The sequence below is a fragment of the Mugil cephalus genome, chromosome 8 (genome assembly GCF_022458985.1).
Source record: "Mugil cephalus isolate CIBA_MC_2020 chromosome 8, CIBA_Mcephalus_1.1, whole genome shotgun sequence".
In the NCBI taxonomy this organism is placed as follows: domain Eukaryota; kingdom Metazoa; phylum Chordata; class Actinopteri; order Mugiliformes; family Mugilidae; genus Mugil; species Mugil cephalus.
In genome coordinates this window covers 18,343,100-18,361,562 of record NC_061777.1, presented here as the reverse complement: position 1 = coordinate 18,361,562, position 18,463 = coordinate 18,343,100, and the positions used below count along the sequence as shown (strand labels likewise).

Sequence of the window (18,463 nt, the reverse complement as noted above, 5' to 3'; positions counted from 1 at the left end):
AAAACGACAAACTGAAGGGAACAAATGTTGGAAACTGCACTCAAACCACATAAGAAGTCCATTGTACTACTTGAAATGTAAATGTTTGAACAATTTAACATATTTCTTTTTGTCCTAAACTATTTCCTATTAGACCGGTGCTCTACTCAAACACTGTAATCTGCATCAGGAAGGAAAACACTGTATAGAAATGTTCCAGTAAACTATTATTTATTTCCAGCATGGAGAAGCCCGAGCACCGCTTCTTGCATTTGTCTTAAAGATGTGTTGCTTTCGTAAAGCTGTTTATGCGCAGCTCAGTCACCCTGAGTACCACTCGACCATCAGTCACTTCCTTGTGCCTTTAAGTGGTGGAATTCAGCTAATAATGAATCCACAGAATAAACCGCTGTGACATTAAGTAGCGCTAGCCTTTCGTTACGAGGGACAACAAACTTAGTTCTGACAAAAGGGCATGTCTTTGTTTTTCAGATGTGTTACGGTCAGATGGCGATAGCGTGACGCGATGAATGCCAAATTGAGTCCGATGAAGTGATGAGTCGCAGAGGACTGTGTCAGCTCCGAGGCCCAGTGAAGGCTATATCTGTTTCTGGCCAGGCTGTGTACTGGATGGGGTGGCGTTGGGGGTTGTGTGAATTGCAGGGTGTGGGGTGGTGATGGATGAGGGCCGCGCGAGAGAAGGACGAGGCATGAAATAGAATGAGGATGAAGGACAGAAAAGTCCTGGCCAGCGCGGGGAGGGGGAAGGAGACTGTGAGACAGAGATGGAGAGACTGAGAGCGGCGGAAGAATGAGGGTCAGAGAGAGACTAACCTGCTCTCAAAATTGCTGATGTTTGCTCCTCTGTGCCTCGCTGGGGCTTCTCACTTAAATTTGCATTTACTCACAATATCAGGTGAGTGTATCGGGTAGATACTCCTCCTGAGCTGTCAAGACTGTGAAGGTCGTGACGGTGAAGAAGACGCCGCAAAGGCAAAAGCTGGTGGTAACTTTTTACTTTTAAAAATCCTCAACACGTTGGATGGATTTGGATGGATATCGTCAGTCTGACCACAGCATTTAGCGAACAAGGTCTCACTGATAAACTGGTGAAAACAGAGTGGAAACATGACGTCCCCCATTCGATTAATAAGAGTTTTTGCGTTAGTTTCTGTTTCACCACAATGTGGAGATTTTGTTTACTTTATACGCCGATCAGCCACAACTTTAAACCACTGACAGGAGAAGTAAATAACTCTGCTGGGAAACATTTGGACCTGGCATTAATGTGGATGTTACTTAGACATGTAGCACTCACCTAGACCAGACCAGACACCCCCACCCCACAGCAATGACACTCCCTGATGGCAGCAGCCGTCCCCAGCAGGATGCAGCCTGACACAGACACACGCTCAAAAATCAAAAAACATGAAGATCAGCACAAGGTGTTGACCTGGACTCCAAATTCACAGAATCCCAAACTGATGAATTATCTGTGGGATGCACTGGAACAAGCAGAGGCCCCTCCTCTCAACCCATAGGACCCAAATGCCCCCACTAACAACAATGTGTTGCCAGACACAACATTCCAGTCCATTCTCTGATGAGTCAAAGCTGTTTTGGAGGCACAACAGAGACCTACACAATATTAATACTCATAGTGTTATGCCTGATCTATGTGTATTTTCTAAGCTTGGTTTGAGGCTTCATGTGATCTACAACCTCACAGACCTCTGCTAAACATTCGGATGAGTATTGAAACTGTAATCCTGATTAAAATGTAATATTTTTGTGCACTAATTTGAAAAACATCCTGTAGACACTGACACAGTTTTTCGAGGCTTTTCATTTATAGTAGAGGACGGATACCAGAGGACATGCAGTGTATTTTGACAACCTAATCACCATCATGACGCTACTCAACCTGAAATATATCCGCCTGCTTCGCGCTCTCCACTACGTGTTTCACTGTAGAACAGTCAGGGTGAGGAATCATGCTGAGATAGAAAAACTCAGCGGGCGGGCGTGACTCCCAATTTCTTCCTCATCTCATCTTAAGAGTTAAGCACGTTCATATTTTTTATACTGTCGTACCAGTGTAAATGCAATTACCCCACCGTTCTTGCTAAAGCCCGAGAAGACACCTCTCCCGTGTGCTTTCCCAGCTGCATTTCTAATGACCTTCCAAATGGTCACCCATACTGGAAGTCCTGCTGTGGATCTGCTGAATTGTGGGTAAATGAGGCTTTGGTTCCAGCTGTGAGCTGTCATGATTTGTTTGAGAATAGCGGGATTGCATTCAGGCGCTCACGCATGTCTACATACCGTCTCTTCCACACGTACGTGGAGGCAAAGACAGAAGGATTCATCAGTCATCGAGTCACGCTGAGGGCGGCGGCTTATACGAAGCTGTGTCCTTTCTGTCTCTTTCCGCCCCTCTCTTACCTCCTCTCTCATCCATTAGTTTACGTGTCACTCCTCATCCCTCCTCAGTTACATATCCGCTGCTTCCTCTTTTTTCTTGGCGATTCTGCTGTGGCCTGACCTTCCTTGGGTCGTCTTCGACGTCTGCAGTCGGCCAGTCGGGGAGAAGGGCCGGCTGTTGGCTGGCCAGCCAGATGGCCAGGTCTAGTCTGGGACCGAACTGGCCAAAATGGTAACTGTGGTAGCAGACAGGAGCTCTGTGGGGAGCAGTTTCACCACCACTGCTCCTCCTCCCATGGTCAAAATGCTAATTAGCCATCTTTAGACAGGTGGACGGACAGTCCTGTGTTACGTCTTTAATGTCAGTTTGTCAGGTTATTTATTTATTTTTTTTCCAGAGGTGCTCGTTTGTTTCAGGCTCCAAGCTGACAGGGGGCTGAGCCGGAGTAGGATGAAGATGATTCGAGTAGAAAAGTCGAACCGATGACAAGGAGGCTTGACAGCAGGGGAGGAAGCTGGTGGGGATGAGAGGCAGCATGTGTGAAGAGTTTGATAGGAAAGGAGTGGAGTGTTCCCGTCCTTGGAGAGGAGTCAAACCCCCCCCCCCACGACTACCCTCTTCCGCTTCATCAGTCGCCGAGCCTCTGCGTGATGCGTATCAATAGCATTGGCTTGCTGCATTTCTCTTGGAAGCTCTTGCTGCACCTTGCCTCGGGATATCCTGTGTTAGCCAAACCTTAGTAATGGGTCTCAATTCATAAAGCGCGCTTTACGTAACCCTTGTTTAAAAGGAAGCAGCTGTTTGACTCTCAAAACGCCGCCTGCATGCAAATCATGTCATCTCGCTGATGCATTAGTGTTCGGAGGCCGTTATCTGAGTGGTCAGGCCACGGAAGGACAACTAATCTCGGGGGAGCAACAACAGTGCTACTTTCCTGCGTCTGAGCTCTCTCTGTGTGTCAACCCATAAGTCAGGTGTTGAGATGAAAGAGGGGCCTGCCTGTGCTACATGGCTAATTTAAGGGATTAACACCTGTTCTACCAAGACACATTAATCCTAATCCTGCTTTAACCCCTTTGATCTGAAGTCAGGGTGATTTAAGGAGTGGACCGGCCTAATCCCTTCACAACGGTGGCCACCAACTACAGGTGCTCGCATGGAGCCGCCGGACTCATGCCGCAGCGTCTGCTGTACTCGCCAACACAACTTTGTGTTTCTTTTTTCACTCTGCATAGAGTCATTACCGGATCCTTTTATGCGTCACTCCTCTCACTTCAAAAGGGTTAATTCTCAGTTGATGTGCTCTCACGGGATTAGATTAGTAAAGGCAGGGAAAACTGTCATTGGTATAATAAGCCTTAAGTATTAAGGTATTAAAGTATGATCATTGAAGAGAAAAAAAAAAAAAACAAAAAAAAACAAGCACACTCTGTTGAGGCAAACACCACAGTATCTGGTTTGGATTCGGCTCAGCCAGTCCCAGCTTTTGCGAAGCTTCGTTTTGACAGCTTCAGTAACCAAACGGGAAGGTCTTAGAAGTAGTTAAATATTTGCGCAGTTATTTGCGATTAATTGTCGTCTGTTCAAAAGATCATCAGTCATAAATTGTGGCTTTAATGCTCTAATGCGCTTATTATGATTACCAGATTGCGGTGTGTGACTGAGAGTGCGCGTGGGCGTGCAACACATGGATACATTCGATAAGAGAGAGAGAGGGAGAAAGGAATAAAAGAGACTGTGGGAGAATTTGGATAGATCTGGTGTGGTGTGATGCTGGTGGGAAGAAAGGTAATTGAAAAAGAGAGGCATACGTTTGGTTTTGGGGTTTTCTAAATGAGGGACTGGAGATGGGTGGGTCTGACCGCACCGTGGTTTCGTGTGTTTTCATGTGTGTGTCTGTGTGCGTGTGTATTTGTATTCGTGGAAGCAGATACTCACAAACACATCTGAATACATTGTCTTGTTCCGTCTCTGTGTTTAGTGTATAGACTGGGGAGGACCACACAGGATCTCTGTCTCATGCGTCGGAGTATGTGGCAACGCTGTTATTATTGATCTGCCGCAGACGTCAAACCCCAGCGCCTATTTAACTGCCGCTCTGATTGAAACAATATGCCGGGGCCTGTTTCATCCATGTCCAAGACCACTGAATTATTAAACACATCTCTAAAGCAAAGGTCCCTCTCTTTGCATAACACAAATCTACTGTTGAGCGACTCCAGGGGATAAACAAGCCCTTCTTCATTAGCGTGATTGGGAGAGGAAAAAGAAAAGAAGAGAAAATTAGGGGAAAAGATTAGAAAAGATTATAATCATATGTCTTTATCGCACTCGGGGAGTGGGGGAGAGCCATTGATTAAACTCCGCAATGTCTCAAAAGAAAAGGGAGCCTTTAACAGTATTTTTTATAATCACACGCCGTACAGAATGCCAGATAAGAGTGTTTATATTTTCCCGGTGGGACTAAAGTGGGCTTTTTTTTGGGTGTATCAGAACACAATGGAAACATTCACACTGCTGCAGGGGCCTCGTTTTAATTGTTTATGAATTGACGCGCAGATGATGTTCTCCACAAATTATCCCCACTTCACACGCGAAAAGTTTTGTCTTATGATTGGAACAAATGTCTTTTTCCTTTTATTATGCAATTATAACACCATTTCTATATTGTTTGCCATTAAAACTTGTTTGCTTACACGCTGGCACGCTCATGAATCATGTCTCGGTGCGAAGCAAATCTGGCATAAACAGAGTGATATTCGTAGAATAGCTTTGCGAGAAATTCAAAACACGAGTGCGAACCTTATGAATACTTTCATGTAGGACCCAGTGAAGAAAAGAAAAACGCCGATTTCCTTCCATGCATCTCAATGAAATTTTTACTTTGTAATCTGCACAATGAACTAATCTGAGGAGCTGATGCATAGGTATCTGCGCTGCACAGTGTTGCAGCACCTTCACATGTTGGCACATACGCCGACCAGGCATAACATTATGACCACCTTTCTCATATTGTGCCTCCAAAGCAGTTGTGACTCATCAGAGAGTAGACATGAGCCTTCTGAGGGTGTCCTAGGCTAATGCTAGGCTAGCTGGTCAGCTTTTCCATCATGCTGTGTCATGGTCGCCTATAGAGAACTTCAGCTGTTATTGTGTGAATGGTTTAATTTATTAAAGCTAAGAAAAAAACTGAGACACTACATTGACTCACCGTTCCTCCTTGTGGTACCAAGTGATATCACAGGTGATCTTAGACAGATGCCATAATGTTATGGCCTTTATTTATCCATATTCTTGATAATTTGAGTTTTTTTTTGAATGATAACTCTTATTGTTTCTCTGTCTTGCCCATTGCACAACATTTTGATGCCAACCGTGCTTAACTACTCGGTATAACACCGCACTACTTCCTCCAAACAGACAAAACCCATTACTACTGCGGCTGCCACAGGGCTCTGTCACTTCAATATAAACAAATGCTGTGTCGGGGCACCGAACCGGAACGAGCAATACTCCTATATTGTTTTGGAAAGACAATTCCCTCCGTCTCCCATCATACGTATACGGACAGCTCCTAAGGGCAGCGGCTTCTCACCCAGAAAAGTTTTTCCTTCACTTTGTTCTGCCTTGAGTCTACTTCCAACGTGAACCACTCTGCACCCCGTGAACAAACAAAAAAGATCTGGAATGGTTTGCAGGACCCGTAACATCAGCCTTTGACTCCGGGCTCGTTGGGTGGTCAGTGCGTGTGACCTTCTCATAGCAGGGCTCCATAACCCCATCCATCCCTATTAGAGGACACTTATCAGGGACAGCAGCCAGAGTGACACACTCCCAGCTGGGTTTCCCTGGAGAAAATACTACGGAGTACAGGGAACGATCCCCACAGTGCACTGAGGTGTGTGTTGACTGTGTCCGTGCGTGTGTGTGTGTATGCGTGCGTGTGTGTGGAGTTGTTCTCTGCAGATAGGACCCTGTGTCTCTGAGATATGCACAGGCTCATTAATTAGAGGCTCTCATTATCCCCCCTCAGGCTCCAGACACTTAATCAACACCAAGCTCCATCTAAGACACACGCATGCACTCGCACGCGCACACCCACACACTCGGCTCACGCGCACGCCCGTCTCACACGGTCCACAGCAGGCTAAATTCTGACACAACATCATCCAAGAATATGGCTGCGTAAAAGAGGTGAATGAATGCTGATGAGGGTTATTTGTTTCCAGTGATGTACGGCACAACAGAGCGCTCGGTGTCATTGCTGTTTAACACTTTTATTGTTATAATGTTGTTAAGCATTTCAGAACAGATTCATCCGTCTGCCATGTCTTTCTTTGGGAACAATCTGTCAAACACTGTAAATTAGATTCCTGTGTTATAAATTCTGGCGCTGGAAACCCAACAAATGAGTTGTGCCTTTCCCTTTTATTATCCTGAAAGTCTGCGGCGCTTTTTGTGATCTCTGTTCTATATATCTTAGGAGCAGTGGTAGCGTTCTGGACAGTCTGATGATCTCGCGTGTTGCTATGTATCTGTGACGTTAGGGTCGCGTCTCTGTGCTCACGCTGTGGAATTTATTGCTCCGAAACTCCGTCCCTTGTAATTAAAAGGCCGCTGTTTATTCAGACCAGGGACAGATAGCGCCCAGCGACGCTCTTGTGTCGTGACTTAAGAGCGAGAGTCGGTGCGGAAATAAATTACCCTCAGACACTCTTTGGAGTGCTGCTCTTCAGCGGGGTTTTAAAAAAAAAAAAAAACCTTTCTGACAGTTTTCTTTCTTTTCTTTTTTATATACAGCTTCTGTTCTTATCGTGCGAGTGATGCACTTTTTACATCATGCGGACTAATAAACAGCCAAGCAGACGGATACATGCAGGCAAATGAGCAGCTGTACACAAAGCTGCATTAGTGCACGTCAGCTGAGATGATTTCAGTCAGACGTTCAGACTTCACTGGTTCTGCAAAGCTGTCTAATATTCTCCTAATCTGAATCTCTTAAGTGGAAATGATTTTCTTTGTGCATGCCAATTAAGACTCTTTAAACGATTTGAGCAGAATTTTTTATTTTTTTTTTGTCCCATTAAGTAAAGTACTGACTGTCATGTCTCTAACTACTATTTGTGTTTACATTACTCAGTGGCAGTATTGTCACTGTTTTTAGTCAGTTTCATTTTATTTTAATGCAGATGTCCAACTGTTAGGAGCAAAGCCAGCTCCGCAGGGGGCCAGCCCCCCCCTCCTCCCCCCCGAGCAGAACATACAGTAGAGACATTTTTGAGGGTGTGATTGGCAAGAACAAGAAAAGGAAACACAAACTTTTTAAATGGCTCCAAGTTGTGGAAAACGAAAGAGGGGGTTTTTTGTTTCCCTCTGAAGGCTGGAGTCTGATTTCCTGTGCGGCTGTGATTGGGAAAGCAGAGGCACGCACAGGGAGCCTGCTTCTGTATGGAGATGCCAGATGACACGCTTCGCTACGAACACACTGTTGCTGAACAGCGCGCTGAAGTGGCCTTTGATTGGCCGTCTGAAATGCCTTTTCATGGGACTGTCTCTCGTGTAAACCTGCTTTAGATGGTGGGACTCCGATGGCGGAGTGTGCACGGATGAAAGAGAACATGGATGCAAATAATATCTTGGTGGTGTGGAGCGCAGAGCCCATTTGAGGTGGTGGCCAAATGATCTGCTACCATCTGATTCAAAGTATACACACTGTGACACGTAAGCGCAGAGGAACCGCCTCTTCTTTTGCTACGAACGTGTGCTGTGATCATAGTGCCAGATGTGGATGTGGAGGTAATGTCAAACATTTTGTTCGTGTTCATCCATGTGGATTACTCTGTCTCAAGGACTCCCCGTGCACAGCAGGAGTTTGTCCATAAGGCCATATGTCAGCTCGCCCCCTCCTCCTGCTTCTCTTTTATTATCCGAGTGACCTCCTGCTGCACCGAGGACCCCGCTGACCCTGAAGAGACAGTAGTTTATTGACCAACACACAGCTCCATAGACTCCTTTACCTAAACCAATTTAAATCACAGGCCTATTGTTTCAGCTACTCTCGCCACACTTCAGTATCGTATACTGTCACGTATCCAATGATGGTTTTTCCATCTTTTGCTGCAGCGACTGGGTTCAACACCAGTGGACCAGTAGTTTAAACTCACGGTAGTCTGCTTTTGAAATGGTTTTCGTTCTGTGACTGTGGCGGTGATCGTGGTGAGTGGGTTCTTTCCACTACAGCCGTGTCTGCTGTTTTCAATTTTATTCAGCCCGTTTTGGAAATTAATGGTAAAAAAAGAAAAAAAAAAAGAAAGAAATCAGTCTTTGACCGTATCTGAGCTGCAAAAAAATCTTGCCCCGTGCATCTGATTGCAACATGCAGTAAAATATTGCAGCGCATACTGCATGTGACAGCTGCTCTCGACAGGAAGAAACGGGAAACGTGTAGATAGAGAGGACTCGAGTTCTGTCTGTCATCCAAGGTTGTTCGTCCTTTTTGAATTGTGCCTTTTATGCATGATTTCAATTGAACATTTCCATGAAAATAATCAAGGACGGTGGACTGTAGCAAGTAGCGAGGTGGCAAAGCAGTGGAGGCTGACGTGTTCGAATCCTTAGCTCATTAACACCCATTTAAACCGTGATGAGCTTGTGCAGTGCAGGATTTACAGTAGGCTGCCGCACAGACCTGCCAAGCAAATGAACTGTGTCACCTTTCGTTGCAAGTTGAGTATGCAATGCACTGATTTTTTTTTTTTTTTTTTTTTTTGATCGTATATGTGTGAAGAAAAACATAAATGAATGTAGCATATCGCTAAACCAGTTTCCTTCTGGGACCTAGCAACATGAAACGAATATAACAGGCAGTAGCCTGAAACGTGTTTCAGATTAGATTTGAACTAGAGGATGTAGAGGATGTGCTGCATGTTCAAGGAAATGCTACTGAACTATATGTAAAAAAATAAATAAATAAATGCCAGCAGCTTTCGCTTTGTGGCTCAAAATCTGTTGTGATCTGAAAGGTGTCACCAAACGCACAGGTTAGCGTCCTGTCTATACAATATGCTGCAAGGGCACGTTGCGCGTGGTTTAGAGAGACTGCTCAGGGCTTTAAGAAGATGTCCTTGAGAAACGCACCCAACCACAGCCTTACTACAGTCTGGGAAGCAGCAGCAGCAGCAACAGCACAAGCAGCTCAATACCTAAATGTAAAGCACCCTTTTTTTAAGGCACACCTTTGTCCGGCGGCGCTATGACCCTGCTGCCTTGTGCATGCTCAGCTCCACAGCTCCAAGTCTGTAAACTGCGAGGCTGGAGGAGCGCAGCGAAGGAAGTCATCTGAGCTGTAGTCCAGTTTGTTGCTGTTGCAGGAATCAGGATATCCTTCCAGCTCCTAAATTCCAGGGATTTTTTTTTTCTCCGTGGTTGTACCCCCCCTCCTCCTTCCTTCACATGAAAGTAATCTCCCTGCTTGTCGCGCCGTCTCCACCGGGCTCTCCTTGACTACTTCCCAACCAATACTTCCAAAAGTGTTTTTCGGCCGCTGGAAAACGGAATTTGACCACTGTGATGAATGTTTCTGCGTTTTGCCACACACTCCGTCTTGTTGCCGTTGCCTCGGGATCGAAGAGGACAGATTGGACACAGTTTACCCGTATTGCGCTGGACTAGTGGTGTAGCCTACTTACAAGGACGACCTGGTTTTGAAAAAAAAAAAAAAAGTTTAACAATTAATTTTTCCTTATACATTCGCCGGATCGGTCCCGGAGGCGCCGATCCTGCGCGCAGAGTGAGGAGGGAGTGGGTTCATAACGGACTCCTACTTTGGATTTACGCACAGGGACGTTTCACCCAAACATTGTCAGTCGGCACTATGCGTCTCTGATTTACTGTCCGATGTCGACTGTGGATTTAACCGCTGTGTGATTTGCGTTGACCGTGCTGTCTCCCCCCAAAATTGCCGCAAAGCTGAGACTCGCACACACCATCATGCATCGCTTCTTGGAGAAAATCTGCTGCAAAATCGAGGGAAGTCGAGAGGCAGCATGACTTGCGCTCTGGATTTCTTTGAATCTACATTCCATTCTCATATAATATCTTAATGCTGTTCAATTTTGGTTTACAAATATGATGAAATGGCAGCCCCGGAAGAAGGTGAGTCAGTCTACTATTAGTATTATTCCCTTTTTTCCCTCTATAATGACAAGGTTTTTCTAGTAGATCATAAGTTGAAAGAGGAGGCTCGGCTACAGATTGCTGCTCTGTCGATTCGTTTACTACAGCCAATGATATCTATACATAGTCTCACAACATCACTGTACCGTTTTAAACTGTACTTAACAGTAACCAAAGAGGAGTTTATAATGAGAAACAAGTTTCCATTCCCTTTTCACTGTGATCTTTGTCAATATTTACACATTTTCTGTCCCAGTCCGTGGAAATGATTATGTGAGACAGTAACTGATATTCCTCTGCCTCTGTTTGTGGCCTTTAATATATTTGTTCATTAGTGGTGCATCCCTGGGAATGTGTTATGCTATGGCTGTGGTGATATTTCATACTGTGCCATGTGCTGTGCACGTTCTGCATCTTCTGCTCCTCCTCAGAAGATCAGACAGACCCTCATTCTCAATCTGGACTAATCAAGACATCAGTGATGAACGTGTCCAAGGGGGAACCTCTGGGGTTGGGAGCATACACAGTGTAGCATAGCATAGCATAGCTTGTTGAATCCGGTGTCAAAATGGAAAACAGCCTAGAGATGTTCAAAAATAGAAAATCAAATGTTCTGCTCTATATAGAAGTTAAGAATAACTCGACTTCCCTTCTTCACTGCTTTTTTATTTTTTTTTTTCAGAGTCTTTCAGAGGAGTAAATTATGTGCCTTGGTTCCTTATTTCCATGATTAGACATAGATTTTCTCTTCAACTCTGTTTTGTTATTGCTTTCTCTTATTGCTCCACTTTCATACCCCTGGGGTATTACAGCATGGAAAATATCTGAAAATCATCTGGGGTCTATAAAAATTGGAAGCCCAAAAATGTCTATGGTTAGGATTTCTACCAGCAGGGGGCACTGACAAGAAACAATCCTCCTCTGCAGAAGTGGGCTTCACACTCTGGTCTGGAGGCAAAAAAAAGAAAAATGAAAGGATCGGTAACTCTTCATTTTTGTATCAACTGCTTTGGATCATTCTATCGTTTCCAAAGGGCTTTGTACACCATCAGCATAAACACTAGGAGATTATTTCCTTCTGGACCAGATATTTTTTTCCCCCTGCTCATTTGACACATTATGAATTTCTTTCCTTATAACCACACAGTATAAAAGACACCAGTAACCAATGCCAAAATCAGCGTAACCACTACTACTGGTGGGAGTGCTTCAGAGTTAGTGACCCGTAGTGGCCTGTAGTGTGTATGTCTCTTTGTTGTTTGTTCTGCATCAAGTGTCATTACTGTGAATAACCTCATCCTGAGAGCTGAGATCAAAGTAAATGATCAAAACCAAGCTCCTTGATGTCAAATAATCGGCAGAGGAAATAAATGCCGTGAGCATGCCCTAATGATTCCTACAGCTGTGCAGTGTATCTGCCAGAATCATCTGTGAGACCCCCCTTAGAGGACTAAAAGCCCATCCTCGCTGCAGGAGCCGATTCCTGGCCACGCTGCAGTCGTATGTGCTCAACTTGAGGTAGCGCCGTCCTTCATGTGTAGATTATTTTTCACAGATTTCTCTGAGGTCGGAACGCCGTGATCAGTCATTTCGGTGGCTCCAATCAAGGAGGAAAACGGTTACTCTGTTTTGTGTGATGTTGATTAATTAACCTGTTGGTGATGCTGGATGCTAGATGCATATGGATGAGCACAAGCACTTAGAGCGGAAAGCACAGACCCACGGAGCCGTGCTCAATATTATGAATTACTTGCCATTCACATAGTGTGTGTATGTGTTTTTGTGTGTGTCTGACATTGTGCCTTCACCCTGAACTCTGGTTCATTGCCAAGAATGTCCTCTGACTAAGATATTACAAATAGCAGGCGGGAATAGAAAGCAGCCATTGTGCTCCACGGTGTAAAGAAAGCAATTCCTTTAGATTGCAGAGCCCACTTTAGAAAATGTACACAAAATAATGTCACAAGAGGTTCTCGGTTTTACGTGTTCCTTTTTCCTGGTCATCAGCTTTTCAGTCTTCCTCTATGCTACACTTGTAGAATGATGGGATCAATGGAAAGTGTAGGAGAATAATATTGATTCAGGCTCAGTGTCCAGTCCACCTCCTCATAATGGATTACACTAATGAGTCAAAAATTCCAAATCTTTAATGTGGAAGATAGCAATTCCCCTATTGTTGCTGGCAGAGAGCTTGTCTGTTCTTGAAAGAGAATAGAAGACTTGGGGATTGTGTGATTAACTTCCTCTTCCTGTGATTTGATGGAGCTGCTCTGAATAACTTAGCCGATTAAGAAAGACTGTTATGCAATGTAAAACATGGAAGAGGAGGCATATGTCTTATTCAAAAGGGCCTAGTAGTGTAGAAGGACATACCCATTTTTATCTTCGTTGAATGTTGTCTGTTCAGTGATAATCCAAGTTTTCTGCACGGATACCTTGTTTGACACACTTAAAAACCCACTGCAGCTGTGTGCAGGGGCGTCCTTTCCGTTTAAGGTAAATAGTTCCTAATATTTTGTAATGTGAGTATACACTGTCCACTTTGGTGGGTGTCTAGCTTCATCCACCAAATCTTGTTTGGTTGCAGCGTATTAGAAGAAAGCATTAGGTATATGGACAGCGTCCGTCCTGGGGGCGAGGTAAGACAATGAGTCAGGTAGGAGATGGCGGCGTTCCTGCACCAACATTGCTAAAAGGTTGCTGGTTGTCGGAGACAGTGTTTCAGCATCTTCACGTGTTTGCGCGTACACCGATAATAATAACATTACGGCGACCTTCCTACTATTGTGTACGATTCCCTTGCGCCTCCAAAACAGTTGTGACTCATCAGAGAATGGACATGGACCTTCTGAGTGGGTCATGTGGTGTCTGGAAACAGGATGTTGTTAGTGGGGGCCTTTGGGTCCTGTGTGTTGAGGGGGTGGGGATTGGGATCTAGTGAATTTGGAGCCCAGGTTTACACCTAGTGCTGTTATTCTTTTATAGTTGCTGTTATTTTTTTTTAGTTGTTCCTAAACTGTTTTTGTATGTTTGTCTGTGTCAGGCTGCATCCTGCTGGGGATGTCTGCTGCCATCACTGAGTGTCACTGTGTCTGGTCTGGTCTAGGTGGGTGGTACATGTCTAAGTACCAAACCGCATGAATGCCAGATCCAAAAGTTTCCCAGCGCAACATTGAATTATCACAAGATTGTCAGCGTTATTCTCTTCCCCTGTCGGGAGGAGCCAGCCAGTGCTGGCTGGTCGGTGTGTGTGGACACAACTCCAAAGAGATTTGAACATTAATTATGGACTCCAGTGGCTTGGCAAGTTTCTGTTTGTTTGAGATGCTAAGATCTTTTCCCTGTCCTGGAATTTCTTTCGCTGAAAAACATTGCATGTGTCTTCTTTACTGCCAAATGTGTTCTCGAGTCGTGTTACCTTGAGCAGAATAGCTCACGAGCTGTTAATATGTCGGACAGTCTCGTATTACAAAGCCTGGCTTTGAATTTAGAGTTCACATTATGCCTTGTGGCAGTGCGACCAAGTCAGGAGGAAGTTGAGTGTTTGTTTTTGTGGTCATGCCAGATGTTTCTGTGGGTTACACACAGTTGACGTGAGGCCTTCTCACCTGAGGTGGACAGGATGCATTGCTCGTGTTTCTGTGGCCAGACTCTTTGGGAGTTTTGACTTTTACCTCAGCAGGCGCTCACATCTTTGACCATGTTCATTGACTTTTTACCTTCGAGATTTTCTCATGCTGCTTTTCATATTCCATTTGGTTTTATTTATGAGCTCAGCGGTAGGGGGGGAAAGGTCTAGCTCTTCCCCCCAGTGCTCCATCAGTCCCCGTGACGTCCCGTGACTGGCGGCGGCACAGCAGTTTCGGAATGCATTTGCAGCAGGGAAAAACACGTCAAAATGTGAAGAGAAACGCTGGAAGACACACATCTGAGGAGAGACGGAAGCAGGCAGGGCTGCCGTCGGAGGGAGGAACCACTTGGGAGAAGCTGAGAGTTTCTGGACAAAGATTGAGATGCATCAGGGAACAAATGAATGGGTTTTAGATTGTAGGAGTGCCGAAATTAAGGAGATAGATGGGTGGATATTGCGGAGCAGAAATGGGATTGCCGGGAACATTGATAGAATTTGAGCGAGAGAAAATGGGGAAGAGTTGGAGGTGAGAGAATAAGATGGCGCAGGAGATAGAGATTTGGAGTTGAGTGAGAGGCCCTAGAGTGATGCAGCAGGGATAATTAATGATAGGGAGTGATAGCACCTGCTGTTCCTGATGCTGCGCAGTATTTACGGCCCAGCATGCCGAGTGGAACGGGATGCGGCTGCGTTGCCAGCCCCCTGGCCCATCCTCCAGGGGTGTGAAAAGATAGGGTGGGTGCGGGAGGGGGGCTTTGGTCAAGTAAGGAGGGGCGCGGGTAGCGTGGGGAACATCGACTCAGCAATACAGCCAAAATTTATGTGCTGTACTCGCTCTGTTAATCCCAGTTCACTGCCTCCCATTGGGAGAGCCGGACAGAGATGGAGGACAGAAAAAAAAAAAAAGAGCTCCCTGGTTTGGTAGGCGTCCCTCCTCTTACTGCGATGCAGTGGTCTGCAGTATGCACAAGCTGCAGGCACATGCCCAATAAGGCACTCTTGGGAGTCCGCTGTCAAAATACAACAGGAGAGACAACGGTGACTTGGCCATTGTGCGCTCATTAATCCTCATCCATGGGACCCTGCACAGTGTTGAGATGGATTTTTGTATAGCAAGTGGTAAATACGAAAATTGATTTATTTATACATCAGTCCATTTGTAATGTTTTCCTCCGTGCCCTGGAGCACTCATTTCTGATTTGTTACACCTTTCCTTCACCCCCCAGTGCTTCTGTTTGAGCAAATGGACCCGTGTTTGAGTTTATTGAGGTCATTGTTCCAGGGGTGTGGTCAGCTGCTCTCGGGGCTCAGGAGGTGCCTGCCACTGGGTGCCTCCGCGGGGAATAAAACAGACCTGACTTGATGGACCAAATCAATTGGAACACATTTCCTTGTTCTATGAGGTGGAACACTTCTCTGTGGGATTTAAGCTCTATTCTTTTCATTCTTTTCATTGGTTAAGCTCCTGTATTATATCCTCAGTCTTGCATATACGGAGGAGAGCCAACGCTGCAGACCTAAGCTGGATAAAGAATGTTTTGAATAAGGGCTGTCAATGGCACTCGAGCCACATCCCTCCAGCATATGGCCTAAAAAACATGCATACTTTCCTCAGTTTCACAACATTTATCAGAGTACAGCTGCCAAAACCGCAGTCCCTACATTCCTTTATAACTCCACACTGGACTGTTTCCAGTGGGCAGGGCATAGTATCGGCTCAGTCTCCAGGCTCTGCAGCTGTCTTCAACCAGCGCAGCCTGTGTGTTGTGACAGACATTCACTTCTAGTGTGTCCTAAAGGGGGTCTGTGATCCAGCCTGGATGGAGACGTGTGAAGAGCGCCGCTAATACCACCCTGACTCATACTGACGCCCCTAAATCCCACTAATTCCATCTCTTCTTTTGTCAGAGATGGGATTCATAAGTCCTTCTTTGAAGGCTCAATTTTCCAGGAGTTTGTCCATGGCTTAGCTGTTGCCCTCGTGAAGACCGGACTAGCCATACCATTCCTTGGATTAGGGCCTAGTCGGGCGCCCGAGTGGTCAGTGTCTTGTCCTTGAGCAGATTATTGATGGATATGGAGTGTGAAAAAAGCACGACTCCATTGACCCCTGCATCTTCATGACCCCTGCCCACTTAGATGAATGGCACAGAGAGAGGAGGAAAACAAGATTAATTTAAGCCTCTCTCCCCTCAACTCTTCAAGAAGGAAGAGGTGCTGTGCAGTGCTTTTGCAGTCAGACAGTATAGCAGACACACACACACACACACACACACACACACACACACACCAAAAGCCGCAACAGAGTTCTTATCCAGGGGTCACAGAAACAACTGAGCGTAGAGCAGATTGTTTTAGTTTCCTTCACCGTCACTCTGGCCTAGCTGGCCTGGCCTCTTCTTACTTTTCTTGCCAGACTGGAAATGGTGAGTGCAGCAGCGAAGGGTTTTTACTGCTAGCTGTAAAATCCTGCTGGAAGGAAGGGCCAACGGTGCCGAGCCTGACCCATTCGGCCGTCTCTGTTTCCCAGGCCTCGGCTAGGCTGCTGTTCCCCCTTGTAAGTTTGGATGTATTTATACGAGGCTTATATGCGGATATTTATGTCAGCCATATGTTTATAGTTGCTAAGATATGTGGGGCTACGAGTGCTGCCATATCCTCAGCGGGCTTGTCTCCTAAGGGAGATTCATGATTCTGGCTTCCTTAACAAGCCAGACAGACAGGTGCTGACTGACAGGCTCGCTGAGATAGATTCAGTAATGAGGACTACAGAGCAAACCGCTGTGGTCCACCCCCCATACCTCTCCTGCTCAAATGATCCCATGCCTCATAGACTTTATATATTTAACTAGGGTTTCTGTTGCATCCTAATAGAGATACAGCTACTCACAGTGTAATGGTGTCTTTGCCTCCCCCTGACTATGGCCCCTCTGTGCCTCCTCTACGTTCACTCCGACATTGTTGTCTCCTGTTGTTGTGGTTTTCTGCGTCGTAAAGCGAAAGGTATTTGTTTCTGCAGGCCTGTAGATAAACATTTAAATTACATAGCTATTTTCCTTACAAAAAAAAATCTGTATTTGTGTGTTTCGAATTGCCATTTTTTGTGTGTTTGTCTTGGTGTCTCTTGGAAAACGGTGAAAAAGACAAGTGAGCAATATCCCCCTGTCAGATAGGACGTGATTGATGGAAAGTGTAAAGCATTATCATCCATCAGAGGTACTGAAATATTTTACCTTCACCCTCTGGCTTGCAGCCTGTTATTCCGCTCCTCCTCTCCTCTGTCTTGATCTATATTCCCGTGACTGGGGTCAGAGGCCACATTAGAGCGCGTATTGTTCAGCAGTCTGGAGAGTGCTCCAGTTACCACTGTGAAATCTCAAGCATCAGCGACTTCTTAGCTGTTCAAATATACTGTACGGGCCGCAGCTACGGGGGCCGTCCAGACACTACACAATGTCTGTGGCGGGGTGTTACATTATTTTATGGCCGTGTAAAATGTGTTTGCAGCCTTCGCCACCTGTCTCGGTGTTCTCCATGATGAAATCGTGCTGGACAGGAACATGTTTTAAATGTGTCTCTGTCTTCTGCAATAATAAAAAAAAAAGCTGCTATGTGCTCTCGCTCCAGCTGCTCCAATGAGGGCTGTAAAAAAAGATACATAATCACTCAGTGGAACAAAAGATTGTAACTTGGCACAGAGCAGTTGTGTGGTGTAATGCTTCAGGTGTGAAATTATCCTTCCAGTTTACATTTGGGAGCATGTGTTAACCCCCTTGTCCTCTTTTTCCTCCCATGAACAGTGTTTTTTGGATTCAAAAAAAAAAAAGGCTGCAACTGCTGCAGTAGCGTTTGCCAGGCATGACACTGGAGTACTATCTTTTGTCAAGTCAAGATATAAAAGTTCAGCTGGCCCATTAGGTCTGAGTGAATCCGTGGTAGAGCTCGGGTGCTGAGGTGCTGAGTCAAACTGCTGAGCCTTGTAGCATAATGAATGGACGCATTATATCATACAAGCGCGGCGTGCGTCCCTATTGTTGCTGCTGCCTGGTGCACCTTTTAAAACGGCGCCCTAGGGACAGAGCCGTGCTTGCTGGCATTTGGACATGTGAAATTATCCATGCCTGAGTCTGTCAGCGGACATGGCTGCACGTGTCCATCAGGCTCTGGCCAGCTGCAGCCGTCCTCAGAAGGCTGCGTTCAGCGGATGCGTATGAAGAGCTGAACTTAAACGCGAGCGTGCTGCCTTGAATCCT

The 18,463-nt window shown here is 45.6% G+C and overlaps 1 protein-coding gene across 3 annotated transcripts in view; it reads left to right on the top strand.

Moving 5' to 3' along the window:
- LOC125012070 (tetratricopeptide repeat protein 28-like) overlaps positions 1-18,463 on the top strand; it is a 162,767-nt gene that overhangs the window by 41,158 nt on the left and 103,146 nt on the right. The window contains exon 1 of one of the 3 annotated variants that reach the window (XM_047591689.1): positions 9,727-10,558. The exons of the other annotated variants lie outside the window; for them this stretch is intronic. Coding sequence (XP_047447645.1) covers positions 10,532-10,558 — 27 coding nt within the window. The 5' untranslated portion in view covers positions 9,727-10,531. Of the gene's footprint in view, positions 1-9,726; positions 10,559-18,463 lie in introns of those variants that run through there. 3 annotated transcript variants of the gene reach the window in all.